Source organism: Hemitrygon akajei, chromosome 4, assembly GCF_048418815.1.
Source record: "Hemitrygon akajei chromosome 4, sHemAka1.3, whole genome shotgun sequence".
NCBI lineage: Eukaryota > Metazoa > Chordata > Chondrichthyes > Myliobatiformes > Dasyatidae > Hemitrygon > Hemitrygon akajei.
Window position 1 is genome coordinate 138,026,264 of NC_133127.1, and position 18,363 is coordinate 138,044,626.

Consider the following 18,363-nt stretch of genomic DNA (forward strand, 5'->3'; position numbering starts at 1 on the left):
AGCTAGGCTAGCATGAACACACAAGAGACTGTAAATATTGGTATCTAGAGCAAAAAAGAAACAAAGTGCTGGAGGAATTCAGCAGGTCAGGCAGCATCAGTGGAGGGGAATGGATTGTTGACATTTTGGATTGAGACCCTTCATCTAGACAGAAAGATGCAGGGGAAATAGTACAGAGGTGAGGAGAAGTAATGAAACAAAATTCAAAGATTCAAAGTACATTTATTATCAAAAGTTGCATGCAGTATACAATCCTGAGATTCATCTTCCTCCAGGCGGCCATGAAGCAAAGAAACTGTGGAATCTGTTCAAAGAAAATATCAAACACCTAACATCCAAAACAAAACAAATAGAGCAAACTGCAAAAAAAAACAAGTACATAACACACAAAATATTAAACAGCAAACTGCAGAGTCCTTGAAACAGACTAGGAATGTGCAGTGTAGTTCAATTCAGTTCAATTCAGCGCTGTGTTGTTCGTTGACTGCAGGCCGCAGAACCAGTCCACATCGAAATGCCGCGATCAAAACTGTGCAAATTAGCAATATAAAAATGGAGTAACCAAAAACACATAACACATAAATTGCAGAGTCCTCTAAAGACAAGTCCAATCCACAAACTGCGCCGATCAAACCTTTCCAAGACCCAAGACTCCTGCACCTTCCTCTGGCAGCAGCGAGCGAGAGGGGGAGGCAGTCTGGTCAAACGACTCTAAACACCCACTTGACTTCCACTCTCATCCTCGTTGATATCTATCTTGCTTGACGCCTTAATCAGTGAATAATGGAGCTGATCGTGGGTTCAAGCTCAACAATTAGGCCACATACTCCACTCCCAACCATTCTGAGTTCCCTTGGAAATGACAAAAGTGCCAGATCACTCAGTCAGCCCAAAAACACATTATCAAAATTTATTCCTGAGCTGAGAAGTGTTACATAGATCAGGGCGAAAATGAGTGATGGATCGGGAGGGGAGAGTTGAAACAGTGTAATAGGCTGGGAGGTGATTGGAAGCGATAAAGGGCTGCAGATGATGGACTTTAATGAGAAAGGAGAGCACAGAACAAATAAGGGAGGTGAGGTGGGCAGATGGGAATAGTGGGAAGTGGAGGAAACTGAGTTGGAGAACTGTGTTGGTGGTAGGCAGTTGGCCGTGGGTGGAGGAAGGGAAAGAAACAGGATAATAGGATGCATCGGGAATATGGTTGGGTTTAGAACTAGGTGGATTAGGAGGAGAGAAAAAAGTGACTTAATCTTCTGATGTGTACTAAGAGTACCTTCATTGCACAAAATATAGGGTAAAGTTGCTGCCATTCCTTTTCCTTTCTTGGACCACTAATCCTACCCCAATCCCACTTTAATCTTCCCACTTTCCCAAAAACTCCTTCCAGATTCTGCCACTTAACTATGGACTATTTATAATTATCCATTAGCCTCCCAAACTGCATGTTTTAGAGAGATAGTAGGAAACTAGAACCTGGGAGATGTTGACAGAGAACATCTGATGTCAGGATTTAACCCAGGTCATTGGGCTGAGGAGATGAGTATACTAGCTGTGCCACATCTAGTCTGGTATTTAATATCCTTGTGGGAGCAGCTATACAATAACACAATATCAATCAATTTCACATCCATCTTTGGGTTGCATTTGTAAGGTAATATGATTTTAGGTAACATTATTTAGATATGTTATAGATCATGTTGGTGTTTGAGAAATATTAATAGAAAACATTATATTTAGTACCATGTTTGTCTTTTACATAAGTGGATGCTTTTCTGGAAGTTGGAGTGATGGTACCAGCACTTGTACACAATTTGTCAATTTCAAAACCTTCACTATCAACTGCGACCCTGCACTCAATATCACCTGGTTGATCTGACACTTTTTCTTTTCTGGATCTCTGTCTCCACCTATGGAGGTAGACTTGTCATTGGTCTCATCTATAAACCCATCAGCTTCCACAGTTATCGCAATGATACCTCCTCCGGCCTGATTCCAGTAAAAATGTCATCCTTTTTTCTCAGTCTCCGCTGCATCAGATTTCAAGATGAGGCATTCTGCTTCTGCAACGTCCTCCTCCTTCAAGTTTCACCCCACCAGCCTCAGCATCCAACACATCTCTTTCTTCATTTCTGAGGGTTTCAACACTATTCCACCACAATCACATCTTCCACTATTTCCCTCCCTTTCTGCTTTCCTCAGGACTCTTCTCATCACTCCCTATCCACCTTCCCCATCCTCTAGCAACTGCAGATGGGGTAACACACCTGTCTCTTTACCACCAATCAGGAAACGAAACAGTTCTTCCATTTGAGGTAGAAGTTCACTTGCACCTCTTCCATTGGGTGTTCGTGATGTGGCTTCTCATACATCAGTAAAATCAAGTGTTCAATAGATGACTTTTACAGATCACCTGCGCTCTTTTCAATGGGCATTTTGAGCTTCCAGACACGTCATTTCAACTCTCTTTCTTACTCTCACACTGACCTCTCCCATCTTTGCCTTCTCCATTGTTAAAGATAGGCCAAACATAAATTTATAAGACAATACACATCCTATTTTGGAAGCTTACAATCCAGTGTTATGAATAATGATTTTTCCATTTTTGGGTAACCACACTATCGCTGTCTTGTTTCACCTATCACCTACCAATCTCTGTCCCAACACATCCTCTGCTTCCATCTTCCCATTATCCTGTTCCCATGTTGCTTCATGCTTTACTTCCTAGTCTTTATGCAGGGTCTTGACCAGAAACATTGACATACACTGCTCATCTCCAAAGATGCTACTTGACCAGTGAGTTCTTCCAGCTTTTTGTTTTTGTTCTGCCATAACTAGCTGTTAACTCCATTCCTTCTTTGTATTAAAGACAGCATAAACATATTTTAATGTACTATGCAACTTGGAACTTGTTTAGAATTAATAGATGTTCACACACATGTATATTAAATGCAAAATGTTTATCACTTTGCTTGTGTAGATTGCATTAATGTGCTGTTGTGAGTGGAGCTAGAAGAAATGCAGAAAGATACTTTTTAACAGAATGAAGAATATGAAGAATTCTTTTAACTTTTCATTTCATAACCAACCAGCAGGAAGAGAATGGTACTGGTTACTCAAAATATTTAATTTTCCAGATTGAATCCATACTCAACCTGGAAATGTGAACAATTATATTAATTATTTTAATGTTCTTAATAAGTTGCATTAACTTTTGTTGTTCACACCTATACAAGTAACATTGGAATTACTGATACAAAGAAGAAGACAAATATCTACTAGGCATTTTACATCTTTTGGCCATTGAGTTCTGGCATCTTTACCTTAGTTGTTGGCATTTTTCTTAAAACTTGGCTGATGCAGTATTGAAAAGATTTCAATATTATTATTTATCCATAAAGATTTCAATATTATTATTTATCCATGTTATTCGTGGACATGACTACATTATAAATTAAATCTTCCAATATTTGCTTGCATTAACAGACGTTAAAAGTGTGATATAAAATCTTTTACTCCAAGTTTCAGAACATGCACCAGTGCCATATTTAGTTCCGTATTTTATTTTTAAATAGATAGTTACTGTTAAGGCTGCCTGTGGAAAATCACCTTCAGAAAAATAAATGATCTTTAATTAGGTAATAACATTATGGAAAGTTTTTATCTTAATTCAAAATCACAGACATGGGGGCAATAATTATTTAATCCAATGTCGGTGGTTTAATTTTAAATCTGTCTCTTTGACTGCTTGAATAATAATTGGAGCAGGCCAGTCACATTAGAGGAAAAAATAAGGAATTAATGACAGTAATTTTTATAACACTGGAAGCTCCCCTGTTAACAATTCAACACCAATTGGTTTGGTAAAGATTTAACTGAGACTGAATAGAAAGCAAGGGATAGGGACTGTATTGCATTGACAAATGGGATCTGCAGAACAAGTCTCCCTCTTAGCTAAAGGGAAACTCAAAGTGAATATCACATTACAACAGAAATGTTTGTGTTACTAAATTTATTATATTACAAATTTAGAAATTTATTTCTCCATTCCAGCAAGGAAACCAGCATTGCTTCTTTGAATTTTTTGATGATTGTACTAACAATGCAGGCTTTGGTTCACAACCAAGATTTTATTATATTACATGTTCACCTTTTGTGGGTAGCAGAACGTCGAAGTTACTTCCTTTGTCACTGATATAGCATTTAGTCGCCTTGAAACCATGGAGTATAAAAGATTGCTTCTTGTCTTTTGATAAGAATTTAATTGATTGTACTGTTATTACTCAAATCATTAAAATTTATTAAACACCAGGTGAGAACTGAATAATGCATGATAATATGCTATCAAATATTCAAGTTAAATATTTTCCTCCTTTAATGTTCGGAATCTATGTGGGATGGAGGAAGTTCAAGCATTTTCACGTAAATTGCATAGTGCTTGGAACTTAGGAAGAATCCAAAGAGAGTCTGAAGGATTATCACATAGCTTATTTTTCTCTTAAATGGCTGACAAAGAGCAATCCAGAATCTTATTATATTTCCTTTTTCTGGCATAGGGCTTGTATTGTACCTGGAACAAAAACAAAATGGATTAAGAAAATAAGCTACTGAACACGTGTACATTTCAATTTAGAGAAGAAAAATATTCCTAAGTCTGGTTTAACAAATAAATACAGGGAAGCCCAATCTTCTGCAAATAGGAGCTAAAGAAGTGAACGAAAATGTTGCAACATCTGCCAAATGCTAGTCCCAGTGTCTATGTAAATACTTAAATATAGTCTCTTCTACTTTGTCTTCCCCATCTACAGCCCAAGAGGCAAGTTACTTTCAAGCTTTTCTCAGGTCATGATGGTAGCTCCTGTTCTGTTGCAAGCATAATACATTTCTTGCATTTTATCCAATAATGGTTATTTTGTTTGGTTATTATGTCACGGTTGGCTTAAACAGTGCTTATATTAGCCTTCACATAATTAACACTTTTGCTCATTTACCCAGCATGTTTCCTGACTACTTTGACTAGTGGCATATTCTCAAACAATGGGATATACTTTCAAGATCAGGAGCCAGTCATTTAAAATGGAGGTACATTGAATGTTTTTCTCATAGTGAGTGGTGAATTTTTGGAATTCTTGCTCCAGAAAGTTGTGGAGGCTGGTAAAAATAACTATTTATTAAAATTTATTAATTACAAATAATTGAAATGGAGAGATTATTTTGAAAAATTGGGGGACCTGTGGCTGTGGGAATCTGGCACAATCAGGAAAGAACTGAGGCCAGTATAAATCAGCTCTGATCATACTGAATGGTAAAGGAGGATAGAAGGGCCAGATGACTATTCCTGCTCCCATTTCCTTCTGTGCTTTTGATTTGTGGATGCTTGAGTTCACACTTGCTTATTATTTTCTATAGCCTGGAAAACAGTATTTCAATTACAATGGAACTTCAATTTACAGAGAAACAAATAGTCCTGCACCACAGAAATACCATAGGACTACAAAAAAAAAATCCAGCTTTGAAGAGGTGATTTTGCTGATTTTTTTTATTTCCAGGGAAATCCTACTTGGATGATAAACCATCCTGAGATCATCTAACAACAGCAGAAGGAATCTCACTTTCTATATAGTGAGTTGGGAGGGGGTGGTCAAAGATACCTTAATTCGATTCAACTAATAGGATGTTGTACAGGAGCATGTTTCTTTTCCATAATGAATGATTGAAATGCTTATTTGCAATATAGCAAGTTAATTTTGATATTGGACTGAAAAATATTGCAATCAAACACATCCTTTGCATGTAGGCAGAGGAGGTAACTACAGAATCAAATCAGTTATTACAGAAAGAAAGGTTTTATAATGGTATGGTTGTCCTTACCTTGTTGCAAGTCCAGCATTTATAGGCAAGGCCAACAGAACAGGATATAAGCCTCCACCAAAAGATGCCACTAATCCTCCTCTAACTAGAGCACATGTGGGACAGTTTAGATCACCTAAACAAATAAATTAGTAACCGTTTCAACTTAATTGCAAAATAGGGTGGTTTACAGCAACGATCTCGGCATTATTTTGAAGCAGTTGCTCAACTGATGCAGGCAATATATATCATTCTTTAAATGATGCCCCCCCGTCCCCATTCCCAAAGTTGCTAGTTTTCTCCTTTGTTTCCTTTCTTTATCCACCCCTCTTAGCCCACACAAAAAAAAAGGGACATTGTATTACGGGAAATCTGTAACATAGTGCAAATGTGTATATTGGTTAGAAATGGCAGTTTTTTCCTTTATTCAAAGCACAAATGTGAATCAAAATTATATTCGCACAAGACTGATAAAAATACCCCTGCACTAAAAATAGGAATATCTCAGAATAAAGTTTATTTTGAAAATATCTTTTAGTAATTTTAAATAAACAACAGTCTTTACTAACCTGAAAGCAAAGGTTTTGATACAACAGCATTATACCCAGCTACAGTTGACAGGAATGGAAGGACTGCCATAGGCAAACTAGATGCAAAACGAGCCTGTGCAATATTGAGAGCTCTCCGAAAGAAACTGTTGGCAATTAAACCAGCAAGTGCTGAATTTATCCCAAGGTAGAAAGGTCCATAGACAAAAAATGTTCTGTAGATGAGGGAAAAAGAATAAACCTTTTTTTCATTTACAAGTTTCAACTTTGAAAAAAGTCAAAATGTATCACGTCTCACACTAATGATTAATATTTCTGAGAAAATAGGTAAGTTGGTTTATTATTGTCACATGTACCAATATACAATGAAAAACCTGTCTTGCATACTGTTCATATAAATTAATTCATTACCAAAAGGTCTTTTCAGATATCCAGCATAAAGTGTAAAAGAGAGGCAAAAATGGATATCAGACCACTGCAAAGTAGAACTAGTGAGGTAGTAATGGGTGACAAAGAAATGGCAGACAAACTTATTTTGAGTCAATCTTCACTGTGGAAGACACCAGCAGTATGAAATTCGAGAGTGTCAGGGGCCGAAATGAGTGTAGTTGATATTACTAAGATGATGTTTGGAAAGCTGAAAGTTGATAATTCACCAAGACCAGATGAACTACATTCCAGTGTTCTGAAAGAAGTAGCTGAAGCGATTGTGGAGTCAATAGTAGTGATCTTCCAAGAATCACTAGATTCCTAAGTCGATCCGGTTGACTGGAAAATTGCAAATGTCACTCCACTCTTTAAAAAGGGAGGAAGGGAAAAGACAGGAAGTTACAGGCCAATAAGCCTGAATTCAGTGGCTGGTAAGATGTTGGGAGTCCATTATTAAGTATGAGGTTTTGGGTACTTGGAGGCACATGATAAAATTGGCAAAGTGAACATGGTTTCCTTAAGGGGAAATCTTTCCTGTTGAATCTGTTTGAATTATTTGAGGAAATAACAGGCAGGGCAGACAAAAGAGAGTCAGTGGATGTCAGAAGGTCTTTGACAAGGTACCACATATGAGGGGTGATTGATAAGTTTGTGGCCTAAGATAGAAGGAGTCAATTTTAGAAAACCTAGCACATTTATTTTTCAACATAGTCCCCTCCTACATTTACACACTTAGTCCAGCGGTCGTAGAGCATACGGATTTCGGCCCTCCAGGAAGTGTCCACAGATGGGTAATTGATAAGTTCGTGACCTAAGGTAGAAGGAGACGAGTTATACAGTTCTCATTACATGCACATGCAGGTCAACTCTTTGAGTGATGATGCAGAAAGTTTGAAGTTAATAACTCATCGCCTTCTACCTTAGGCCACAAACTTATCAATCACCCCAGATGAGTTATTAACTCCAATTTAGAATCTCAACTGAGGGCTAGACCTATCCTTCTCCATAGTTATCTTGAAACTGATGGAATTATGATCACCAGATCTAAAGTGTTCCTCTACAGATACTTCTGCCACCTGCCCTGTCTTATTCCTAATAGGAGATCCAATATTGTGCTCTCTCTGTTGGAACCTCTATATATATATATATTGATTAAGGAAACTTTCCTAAGCAGACTTGACAAACTCTATATCGTCCATCCTTTTTACTGTATGGGAACTCAGTCAGTGTGTGGAAAGTTAAAATCACCTGCTGTCAGGTTATTTTTCTTGCAGCTGTCTAAATGCTGGGGATTATTGGGTGGTCTATAATATAATATAATTAACATGTCATCCCTTTATAACCCCAGCTCCACTTGTACAACCTCAGTAGATGAGCCCGCCAGTCTGAGCACTGCTGTGGCATTTTCTCTGACTAGAAATGTAACCCCTCCCCTTTTAAAGCCCAATTCAGTTTCTGTTACTGATCTTAAGCCATAAAGATAGAAGTACCTTGCTACTTCTTTTTTGCACTATTTATTTTTATTGTATTATGTCTTGCATTGTACCGCTGCTATGAAACAAGTGATAATAAACCTGATTATGATTCAAAAATAGATGTGAATTGACATTATTGGGGAAACTACTGGACAATAGGTGAAACTGATTCTGTATCACTTCTATCAAGTTCAAAGTAAATTTATTTTCAAAGTACATATATGTCACCATATACAATCTTGAGATTCATTTTCTAGCAGGCATTCTCAATAGATCTAAGAACCATAATAGAATCGATGAAAGATTGTACCAGTGTACAATAGGCAATCCGTGCCAATACAAAAAGAAAATAATAATAATAAATATTGAGAACATGAGATGAAGAGACCTCGTAAGTGAGTCCATAGGTTGTGGGAACAATTCAGTGCAGTTCTGTTAAGGGGTGGTCCCTGCCAATATAGAGTTCAGAGAAGTCACTGAATGCCACATTATTTTAAAAAGTGGATTGTTATCCCTATCTCCATTAAATAAATTGTTACAAATGAAGTTTATTTTGTTGCCTTCATTTTCACATTTCGGTTCAACCAGTTCTGTAACATTCTTTCAGCTAATTTTTATGTCTAAATCAACTATTTTTTTCCAGATATTATTCAAGAACTTTAATTGCTTGAAATCCAATATATAATTTAATTAAAATAAGTCTAAAGGATTATTCAATTCCTTCTGTTAATTTTCACTTAATATTACTCTGCTAAATGTATTTTCTTTCAGAATAAAATTTGGAATAAAAATTTCTTGCAAATGTCCAGCAGTTTAGCCAACATCAGTATAAACAGACCTAACATACAGTATCATAAATGATCAACTGTCTTCTTGTAAAATTCAAGTTTCATTGAGTTGTGCATTTATTATCAAAACTGGTTATTAATATATTGATGTATAGTTGTGGTTGGCTATCTTCTAAAGAATGTCTTCATATGGCTTGTGCAGTGCAGAATAAATTTGGTCCAAGGACCTCCCTATACCCTAAATAATGGAATGCTTTCACTGAAAGAACAATTAGGTGATGTGAGAAGCTGACAGGTCATTGGTGAAGAGGTAAAATGCTGAAGAAGGAATCTGATAGGAGGGGACAATAAACCATAACTAAATGGAAAGAGGTGCAGAATCAGAGGAAGGTAAAGGTGATGGGCAGATCCCCCGAGGACAAGCAAGGGGAAAGAGAAAGGCCAGAGGGATAAGGAATAACAAAGGGGAGGGGGGGGGGGGGTTGAGAGAAGAACAGAGGGTAGAGTTACTGGAAGTCAGAGAAATCAATCTTACTGCCATTAGGTTGGAGATTACCATGGCACTATATGAGATGTTGCTCCTCCAAAAGTTCAAAGTAAATTTATGGTCAAAGTACATATATGTCACTACCCTGAAATTAGGTTTGTTGCAGTAGAACAAAAAATGAAATTGAATCAATGGAAAAACTACAAAGACTAACAATCAAAGTGCAAAAGATAATAAAATGTGTAAATACAAAAAAAATAAATTAAATAAATCAGTAAATAAAGAAGCTGCAGAGGGTTGTAAATTTAGTCAGCTCCATCTTGGGTACTAACCTACAAAGTACCCAGGACATCTTCAAGGAGCAGTGTCTCAGAAAGGCAGTATCCATTATTAAGGACCTCCAGCACCCAGGGCTTGCGCCTTTTCTCACTGTTACCATCAGGCAGGAGGTACAGAAGCCTGAAGGCACACACTCAGCGATTCAGGAACAGCTTCTCCTCTGCCATCCGATTCCTAAATGGACATTGAATCCTTGGGCACTACCTCGCTTTTTAAATATATAGTATTTCTGCATTTTGCACAATTTTCATCTATTCAATATACGTATACTGTATAAAGAATACTGAATAAGATTTACTTATTTATCATTATTTTAATTTTTCTTCAATTTTATGTATTGCATTGAACTGCTGCTACTAAGTTAACAAATCACATGCCAGTGATTCCGATAAATAAATAATACTGAGAACATGAGTTGTTGAGTCGTTGAAAGTGAGATCATAGGTTATGGAATCAGTTCAGCGTTGAGGTGAGTGAAGGTATCCATAGTGGTTCAGAGGCCTGATGGTTGAAGGGTAATAACTGTTCTTGAATCTGGTGGTGTGGGAACCAACGCTCATGTACCTCCTTCCTGATGGCAGCAGCAAGAACACAACATGGCCTGGATAGTGGGGCCCTTGATGACCCGCGCTCACTCCATCATCTCACTGATGTAATAGAGTCCCTTGTCCTCACCTACCACACCAGCAGCCTCTGCAACAAACACATTTTCCTCCTCAAATTCTGCTGTCTCCGCTACCACTAAACATAGCTTTAACGCCACCCCCCACCCCCCATTTTCTGCAGGGATTGCTCCCTCCATGATTTCCTTGTCCATTTGTCCTTCCTCACTAGCAGTCTACGTGCTGCATCTGCCCATACACCTCCTCCCTCACCTCCATTTGGGACCCCAAACAGTCCTTCCAGGTGATGCAACACTTCACCTGCAAATCTGCTGAGGTCATATATTGTGTCCAGTGCTCCTGATGCAGCCTCCTTTACATTGGTGAGACATGTCGTAAATTGGGGGACTGCTTCAACGAGCACCTCTTGTACCATCTGCCACAAGCAGTGCTTCCTGGTGGCCAAACATTTTAATTCCAATTTCCATTCTGACGTGCCAATCCATGGCCTCAGGAATCTTTCCAGTCCTGATGAAGTGTCTTGGTCCGAAATGCTGTTTATTCCTCTGCATAAATGCTGCCTCACTTACTGAGTTCCTCCAGCTTTCTATGTGTGTTGCTCACCTGGAAGGACTGTCCAGATGGAGCTACTATGAAAGAAATTGCTTCTGGGGCATCAACAATTAGCAGAAACTAACTGATAAATCAACTGTGGCAGAAGCATCATTAATCTGAAGTTCGTGACTTTATGAATTTCTTCTCATGGCAATTAATACACAAAAAGCTTTACAACATTATGTTTCAGGAATGGGTACGGGCAAGTAGTCCTATGTTGTGGCTGGAGATCTGTGGATTCTACCAGAATTTGTCTTTGCTGCTTCTTTCAGGCTTGAGTTCTTTTCATTTATAGGGAGAACATTCTGTAGGCTCAATCAGGACATAACTGATTTTCTTCTATTAATGTACAAGAGTCAAATGTCATTGGAATAGTCAATGTACACTCAGTGGCCACTTTATTAAGTAAACCTGCTCATTAATGCAAATTTCCAAACACACAATCATGTGGCAGCAACTCAATACATAAAAACATGCAGACATGGTCAAGAGATTCAGTTGTTGTTCAGACCAAACCTCAGAATGTGGAAGAAATGTGACTTAAGCAACTCTGACCATAGAGTGATTTTTGGTGCTAGATGGCATGGTTTGAGTACCTCAGAAATTGCTGATGTCCTGAGGCTTTTTACTCACAACAGTCTCTAGAGTTTACAGAGAACGCTGCAAAGGAAAAAAAAACCACATCCAGTGAGTGGCAGTTCTGTGGGTGAAAATGCCTTGTTAATGAGAGGGGTCAGAAGAGAACGGCCAGACCGGTTCAAGTTGACAGAAAGGCGAAAATAACTGAAATAATCATGCGTAGTGTGCAGAAGGTCATCTCTTAATGCACATGTTGAGGCTTGAAGTGGATAGGCTACAGCAGCAGAAGTTTATGAACATACCTCCTGTACCAAATAAAATAGCCATTGAGTGCATACTAATTCTCAATTACCCTTGGAACTTGTTGGAAAGCTGCATTATTGAATGTCTGCAGTCCAGTGAAGGTACCCCCACAGTACCATTGGATGGAAAAATCCAGGAGAGAGGAGTGGTAAAGTCGAGACAGTTGATGTCTCGTCAGCAGTTAGCAATGAAAAGATCCAGAGCAGGCAGCAGAGCAGAGCAGAGCAGGGTGTCCAGGAAGAGGAGCAGGGTTGAAGATGGCAGAAGGGGTCATCAGTGCCAGCTGGAGAGTCCTTGCCAAAGAAGTAGACATGGAGACGGAGAAGGCAAATGAAGAGCTCATCGTCATGGCAGGAGTGGAACTTACTGAGGTGTGGGTGCAGGGGGGCAAAGGTGAGGCCCTGAGGACAGAAAGTTCTGCCTCAGAGAGGGGAAGGTCAAAGGGAAAAAGAGGTTTGGTAGTGTCTGAGGAGAGGGAAGGGTTGGGGTTTTCAGGGAAGGTGGGGTGGGAAGAAGATGGAGTCTCCGAGGACCCAAGATCTGATGGTGGGACCCTGAGAAACATGGGACTGCGGGGTGGTAGTGGGGGAAGGGGAGACATGGGATCCCGGCCCAGCCTGGAGGTGCTGTCGGTCAAGATCCAGGCTGGAGTCAGAGTTGGAGGTTATAGAATAGGCACTTTGAAAGTGCCCAGAGTTGTTAGAACCTGCAATCATGGCAGTGGAGTCCAGATTCTGAACCTGCTCAGGATAGTTAGAACCATTGAGGTTGGCAGCAGGGATTGTGGTCTGGGAGCATCTGTGCCTGCTGGCGTTGGAGATGGCAGGTTCAGTAGTCTGTAGACAGGTGGTCTTCCAATTCTTGTTGGACGTGAGAAAGGCAAAGAACCAACTGGAAAGCTTTTTTGTTCTTTTAAAACCGGTTGGAAGTCTCTGAATTATAGAAAGACACAGGCTAAAGAAAAAGTGGTAGCTGAAAAAGCATAGGAGATCCAGCAACCTGTGGATTATTACAACTTGTAAGGTTTCTTAAGTTGTCAAGACCAGCTATAGCCAAATTCTCAAGGGATTACACCATCGTGAGCCAAAAATCAAGAACACAAGGCCAGTTAATGCCACCATAGCTTAAGAGTTAGTGCAACGCTATTATAGCTCTGTACGTCTTTCAGTGGAATGTACGGGTTTTCTCCGGGTGCTCTGGTTTCCTCCCATAGTCCAAAGATGTATCTGGTAGGTTAACTAGTCATTGTCCATTGTCCTGTGTTTGGGTTAGGGTTAAATCGGCATTGTCAAAGGTTGCTGGGCAGCGTCGCTCAAAGGGCCGGAAGGACCTATTCAGCGCCGTATCTCTAAATAAATAAATTCCGTTAACATCCACTGCAAGGTGTAATAAAGACTGTCAAAGCAGCGTCTTTACTCCACCCCACAGCACTAACTAGTTTAATCTTGTCAGTCTAAGGTGTGGACAAGAGTTGAAAAGATCCCATGTCAGCTGGAAATCAAACAGACTCCAGGAGCAGATAACATTCCTGGGGAGGCTTCAAGCATACAACTATAGCCTCATCTATCACATCTGGGAACATCATGTACCTCAGAAGCAATAACTGTGATTTTCTTTTCCTTCAGGAAAGGAGGCAAATGTGTTAATTACAGAGAGGTCTACTTGCTATCTGCTGCAGAAAAATTGATTTCAAGGATTATTCCATGAATCGCAGTAGATATGATTTTTGCAAGCAAGACCACCAAGTAAAATGGAGAGAGCAGCATCAACACAGCCTTTTTTCAATGTAACAGAAGCCTTTGTCTTTTGAAGGGAAATTATGAGAATTTTTCTCGAATTTGACTACTCTTAGTGGGAAGTAGTTCAACATCTGTTGCTTCAGTTCTAGAAACAAAGTCACTTCAATCTCAGTCATGGAACTGTAGTTCGTAAGCAATGCTTGCAGTTGTGCATACTGCTGCCAAGTCCAAGTCATTATTGACTCATCGTCTGTAGCAGAGAGACTGAGCAAAATGAAGTTCTACTACCAACTTGGCTGTGGCCCTAATGATAAAACTTCACAGACACTGAAAAACATGGACCAATTTCCATACTTTTGTAGGTATTTTTCAGCAGAAAATGAAAGCAGATGCACTTTTCTATGACTCTTTGACCCTTAGAAGATAAAAGCACTTGAAATCCACATCATGAATTTTTTAAGAATGTGGTGAGATTTTTCTGCCACTTTTTCAGGCAGAAAGATCCCCTTTTCCAAGGAAGTATTCCCCCCCACCAAAAGCATTTTAATCTTTTTACTATGTAAGTCAGTTCTTCTCCAAATCTGTCTCCCGTATATGGCTCTTTAAATGATCTGTAGATTTATACTCACAAGTCTATCTATTTATTCCTCTACAATTTCCCAAACCTTACCACATAGTACAGTGGTTCCCAAAGTGGACGATATTGCCCCTGACCCAACAGGCGGTAGGAAGCGTTCAGTAGCAATGGCGGGGGGAGGGGGTGGAATTGAGGGACTGTAGGCTTAATTTAAGAAATGAATTACTTATTATAAGCATTTGAATCTCATAATTGATTCGATACTTTATTGATCCAAAAGGAAATTACAGAGTCACAATAAGAAATAAAAAAGTTACCTCAAACTGTGTAACAGGGGGAGGGTGGTGTCATTCATTCCTGGATATTCCCTAGACTCATTATAGAGCCTAATGGCCATGGGCAAGAATGACCTCATACAGCGCTCTTTGGAGCAGCGCAGTTGTTTTGGTCTATTACTAAAAGTGATCCTCTGTTCCGTCAAGGTGACATGCAGAGGGCTAGAAACATTTTCCAGAATTGCCAGGATTTTCCATAGGGTCCTTTGTTCTACCACAGCCTCCAGTGTGTCCAGTTTGATTCCTATAACAGAACCAGCCTTTCTAATCAGTTTATTGAGCCTGTTGGCATCACCCGTGTTGATGTCATTGAACACCACTGTACAGAAGATTATACAGGCAACAAAGGACAGGTAGAACATGTGAAGAAGAGGCTTGCATACTCCAAAGGACCTCAGTCTCCTCAGGAAGTAGAGGCAACTCTGGCCCTTCTTGTACACAGCCTTTGTGTTGATTACAATGAATGTGTAATCACCTCATCTCTTGCTAATCCAGCGCTCTCTTAGACTTTGATTGAAGTGCATTATGGCTGTTGAAAAGCAATGTGAAACTGCTGTACTTGGCATTTCATGAGAAATCTGGACTGAAGAAATAAGTGTTATTTCTGGGCCCAGTCCATTCATTATTGCCGTTCACTATTGTAGTGCAGTGTTTGCAAGTACGATTCCTGTACACTAATTACACAGTGATGCAACTCTTGTGAATTACGATACGGTGTTTAACGAGATACAGCTCAGAATCTTTCATGTGGCCTTGATCACATTTCTCTAGCTCATGGCCCAACTTAGATATTGCTGCCCCAGCAGAGGCAGGTTTTGCCTGAACTATGATGATGTCGTAACTTACCCCTTTATTGATCACAGCACTTAATGTTGGACTTAAACAATAGCCAATTGACCGTAGTTATCATTCCATAGCAAAATGGCAGAAGCAAACTGAACAAACAAAATGTAGACATTTTCCCCTGTTGTGTGAAAATGCTTTTCCAAATGAAGTAATGACATCCAAGCTCTATGAACACTTGAAGAGAATACACTCAAATAAAGCAACCAAGAAGCTGGCTTATTTTCAATTACTTTGTGAAAGCCTTCAAAGATAAAAAACACTTCAAGACATGCTTGACAGATTTTGCAACAAAACAGTTATGTTTGCATGCTTCATACAACATTTCATTGCTCAATGACAAATCTGGACAGCCCCATACAATTGGAGAAGAACTGACTCAGACCCAGGTAAACAAAAAGTTCTGAGTATGGTTTCATACAAGTCTTCAGATCAAATAATTAAAACAATTCTGCTCAGCGACAATTCTGTTCATGGGTGAATAGATAGGGTCTGAGAATGGTAGATTCTTAGGATCTATGCAGCATACTTTGGACAATAAAATCTGCTCTGCAGTTGAATGAGCCAACTTTGCCAGGCAATGAACCTCTGCTGCTTAGTTGGCTTCATGAAATATAAAAGCACAGGTTAAGAGTTGTTATTTATAAGGGGACTCGAAAGATAACGAAGGGGGAGTCAATATTTCGGGCAATTTTTCAGAGAAGGACATTCCGATCACCAACATTCTTGCTTGTGTAACAGATGAGGCATCATCAATGATAGCATGCCACCAGGAAGTTGCTACTTTCTCGAAAAATGCTATACCTAACATATTTACCATTCACTGTATAATTCACAGATAACATCATGTCGCAAAATAACCCAAGTCAGCAGTTGCACAAATCACAGTCGTGAATAAAATCAAGTCCCATGTTCTCAATTCTTGACTATTTCGAGAGCTTCATACTGAGAACGATGTACAGTCTGAATGCTTGCTGTTGCACTCAGAAGTCAGATGGCTTTCAGGAAACTGTGATAAAATTCTTTGATGACTCAATTGCTTCATTCAGTAATCAAGAATATTAGGTATGACATTGCTTATTTGTCAGAATTATTTTGTAAAGTTTAATGGTCAATCTTGAATTGTAAGGAAAGAGAGTGTCCTTGTAACTCTTTATTGTACCGCCAAATTTTTTGGAAGAGTAGCTGTCTGTCTGTCTAGGTACCATATCCAATGCGGACATTAGTGACCACGGTTTTCCATACAGATCTATCTCTTGTTCTTTGGATGACTTCCATTTCCTCAATGTGTAGCCACCTGGCTAGGCTTTTGATGTACATAAGCCAAGGTCTTCCTCTAGGTTTGCTCCCCTCGATCTTTCCAGAGAGTATGAGTTTTTCTAGTTCATCTTTCCGTATGATGTGTCCTAGGAATCTGAGTTGTCTTTCTCTTATTGTTGGTATTAGAGATCTAACTGCTTGGGCTCTTCTGAGAACTTCTTCATTTGATGTGTGTGTGGTCCATGATATTTTTAACATTCTCCTGTAGAACCAAAATTCAGCTGCTTCTAGTCTCTTTTTCATTGCTGGGGAAACAGTCTAGCGTTCACTTCCATAAGTCAGGATAGAATAAATGGAGCACTGCAGTATTCTGTTTTTAGTTTACATGCTCATCTTTCTGTCTGTTAACATAGTCTTCATTTTCTGGAAAGCTTCTTTCGCCATTGTTATTCTGTATTTGATATCTGTGTTGCACCTGCCATCACTTGTTTTTTGACTGCCAAGATATCTGAATTTGTTAATTTGTTTGATGTTCGTATTTCCGATCTTGATCACACATTGTGGGATGTTTGTCTTTCTGGAGATGACCATGCTTTCTGTCTTCTTGAGATACAGAAAAGTTACCTATCCATCATTCCTTGAAATTGCTTATCTAGTGTAAAGATGAGAAACGCTCTCTGGCGAAACTGCAGAAATCTCTCATATTTGGCCCACCATCACTAACTCCAATTGGTACAATGTCCAAGGAAAAATGATTCATCTGCATTTCAGGAATGAATTCAATCAAAAATATCATACTAAATTAGAGGAAGCATAATTCATGCAGGTGGAGTGGAGGCTTCAGCATTGAGACTTAAGACACTGCTGCCCAGGAAAGGACTAACTTTTTAGTACAAAGGAAGGCTAGTTAAGGTGTCTTTCCTCAAACAAAAAGATTACTCAAGTCACAAGCTACATATATACTATTAGAAAAGGTAAATCAACCACCATTTTGTATTAAAAAAACATTTAACACCATTATAGTGAGACAATTGTTATTACATCACTCACCGTTAAACATTTTGGTGGATAGGGATAAGCTACTCACCTGTCCAATTCTGGAAGGCGCTCAAACCGTTCAAGGAGCATTTCCATCACATTTAAGCTGGGATTCTTATTTTGATTATCTTGTGTAAACAACGTACCGCTGTTTGCCATTCTCGCCGCCTACAATTTTTTATGACTTAAAATTAGAAATGTATCTTTATCTATTCAAAATGGCGTCAGACTGCAAAGCATCCCGTATGCAATGTACAAACATATACAGCGACAGAGTAACAGCAACATATTTATCAAATATATCCAAATAGTAAAAGTGCCACAGTTTCATGAATTAGCAACATCATAATATCATTTGTAAAATACCTGAGTAAGATCCTCTAACTTCGACTGCGAAGAAGTGGACATTTGCTGAAGAACTTCACTGTTGTTTGATATCAAAACATAAGATAAACTATCTAAAAACGTTTGTTTGCTATTAGCCCAACAACCCTGGGCGCAGACATATTGATCACCTGACCGATTTACTTTCTCCTTTCGCTCCCGCCTTCCCGAG

General features: G+C 39.1%; 1 protein-coding gene across 1 annotated transcript; it reads right to left on the minus strand.

The window, feature by feature from the left end:
* Positions 1-202: 202 nt before the first annotated feature.
* Positions 203-18,355, minus strand: tmem126a (transmembrane protein 126A). Its single transcript, XM_073043427.1, has 5 exons — positions 18,174-18,355; positions 17,857-17,975; positions 6,420-6,613; positions 5,872-5,986; positions 203-4,570 (listed from the first exon to the last, which is right to left on the minus strand). The coding sequence occupies exons 1-5, from the start codon at positions 18,213-18,215 to the stop codon at positions 4,375-4,377; spliced, it is 666 nt and encodes a 221-aa protein (XP_072899528.1). The 5' UTR covers positions 18,216-18,355; the 3' UTR covers positions 203-4,374.
* Between the last annotated feature and the right edge of the window lie 8 nt (positions 18,356-18,363).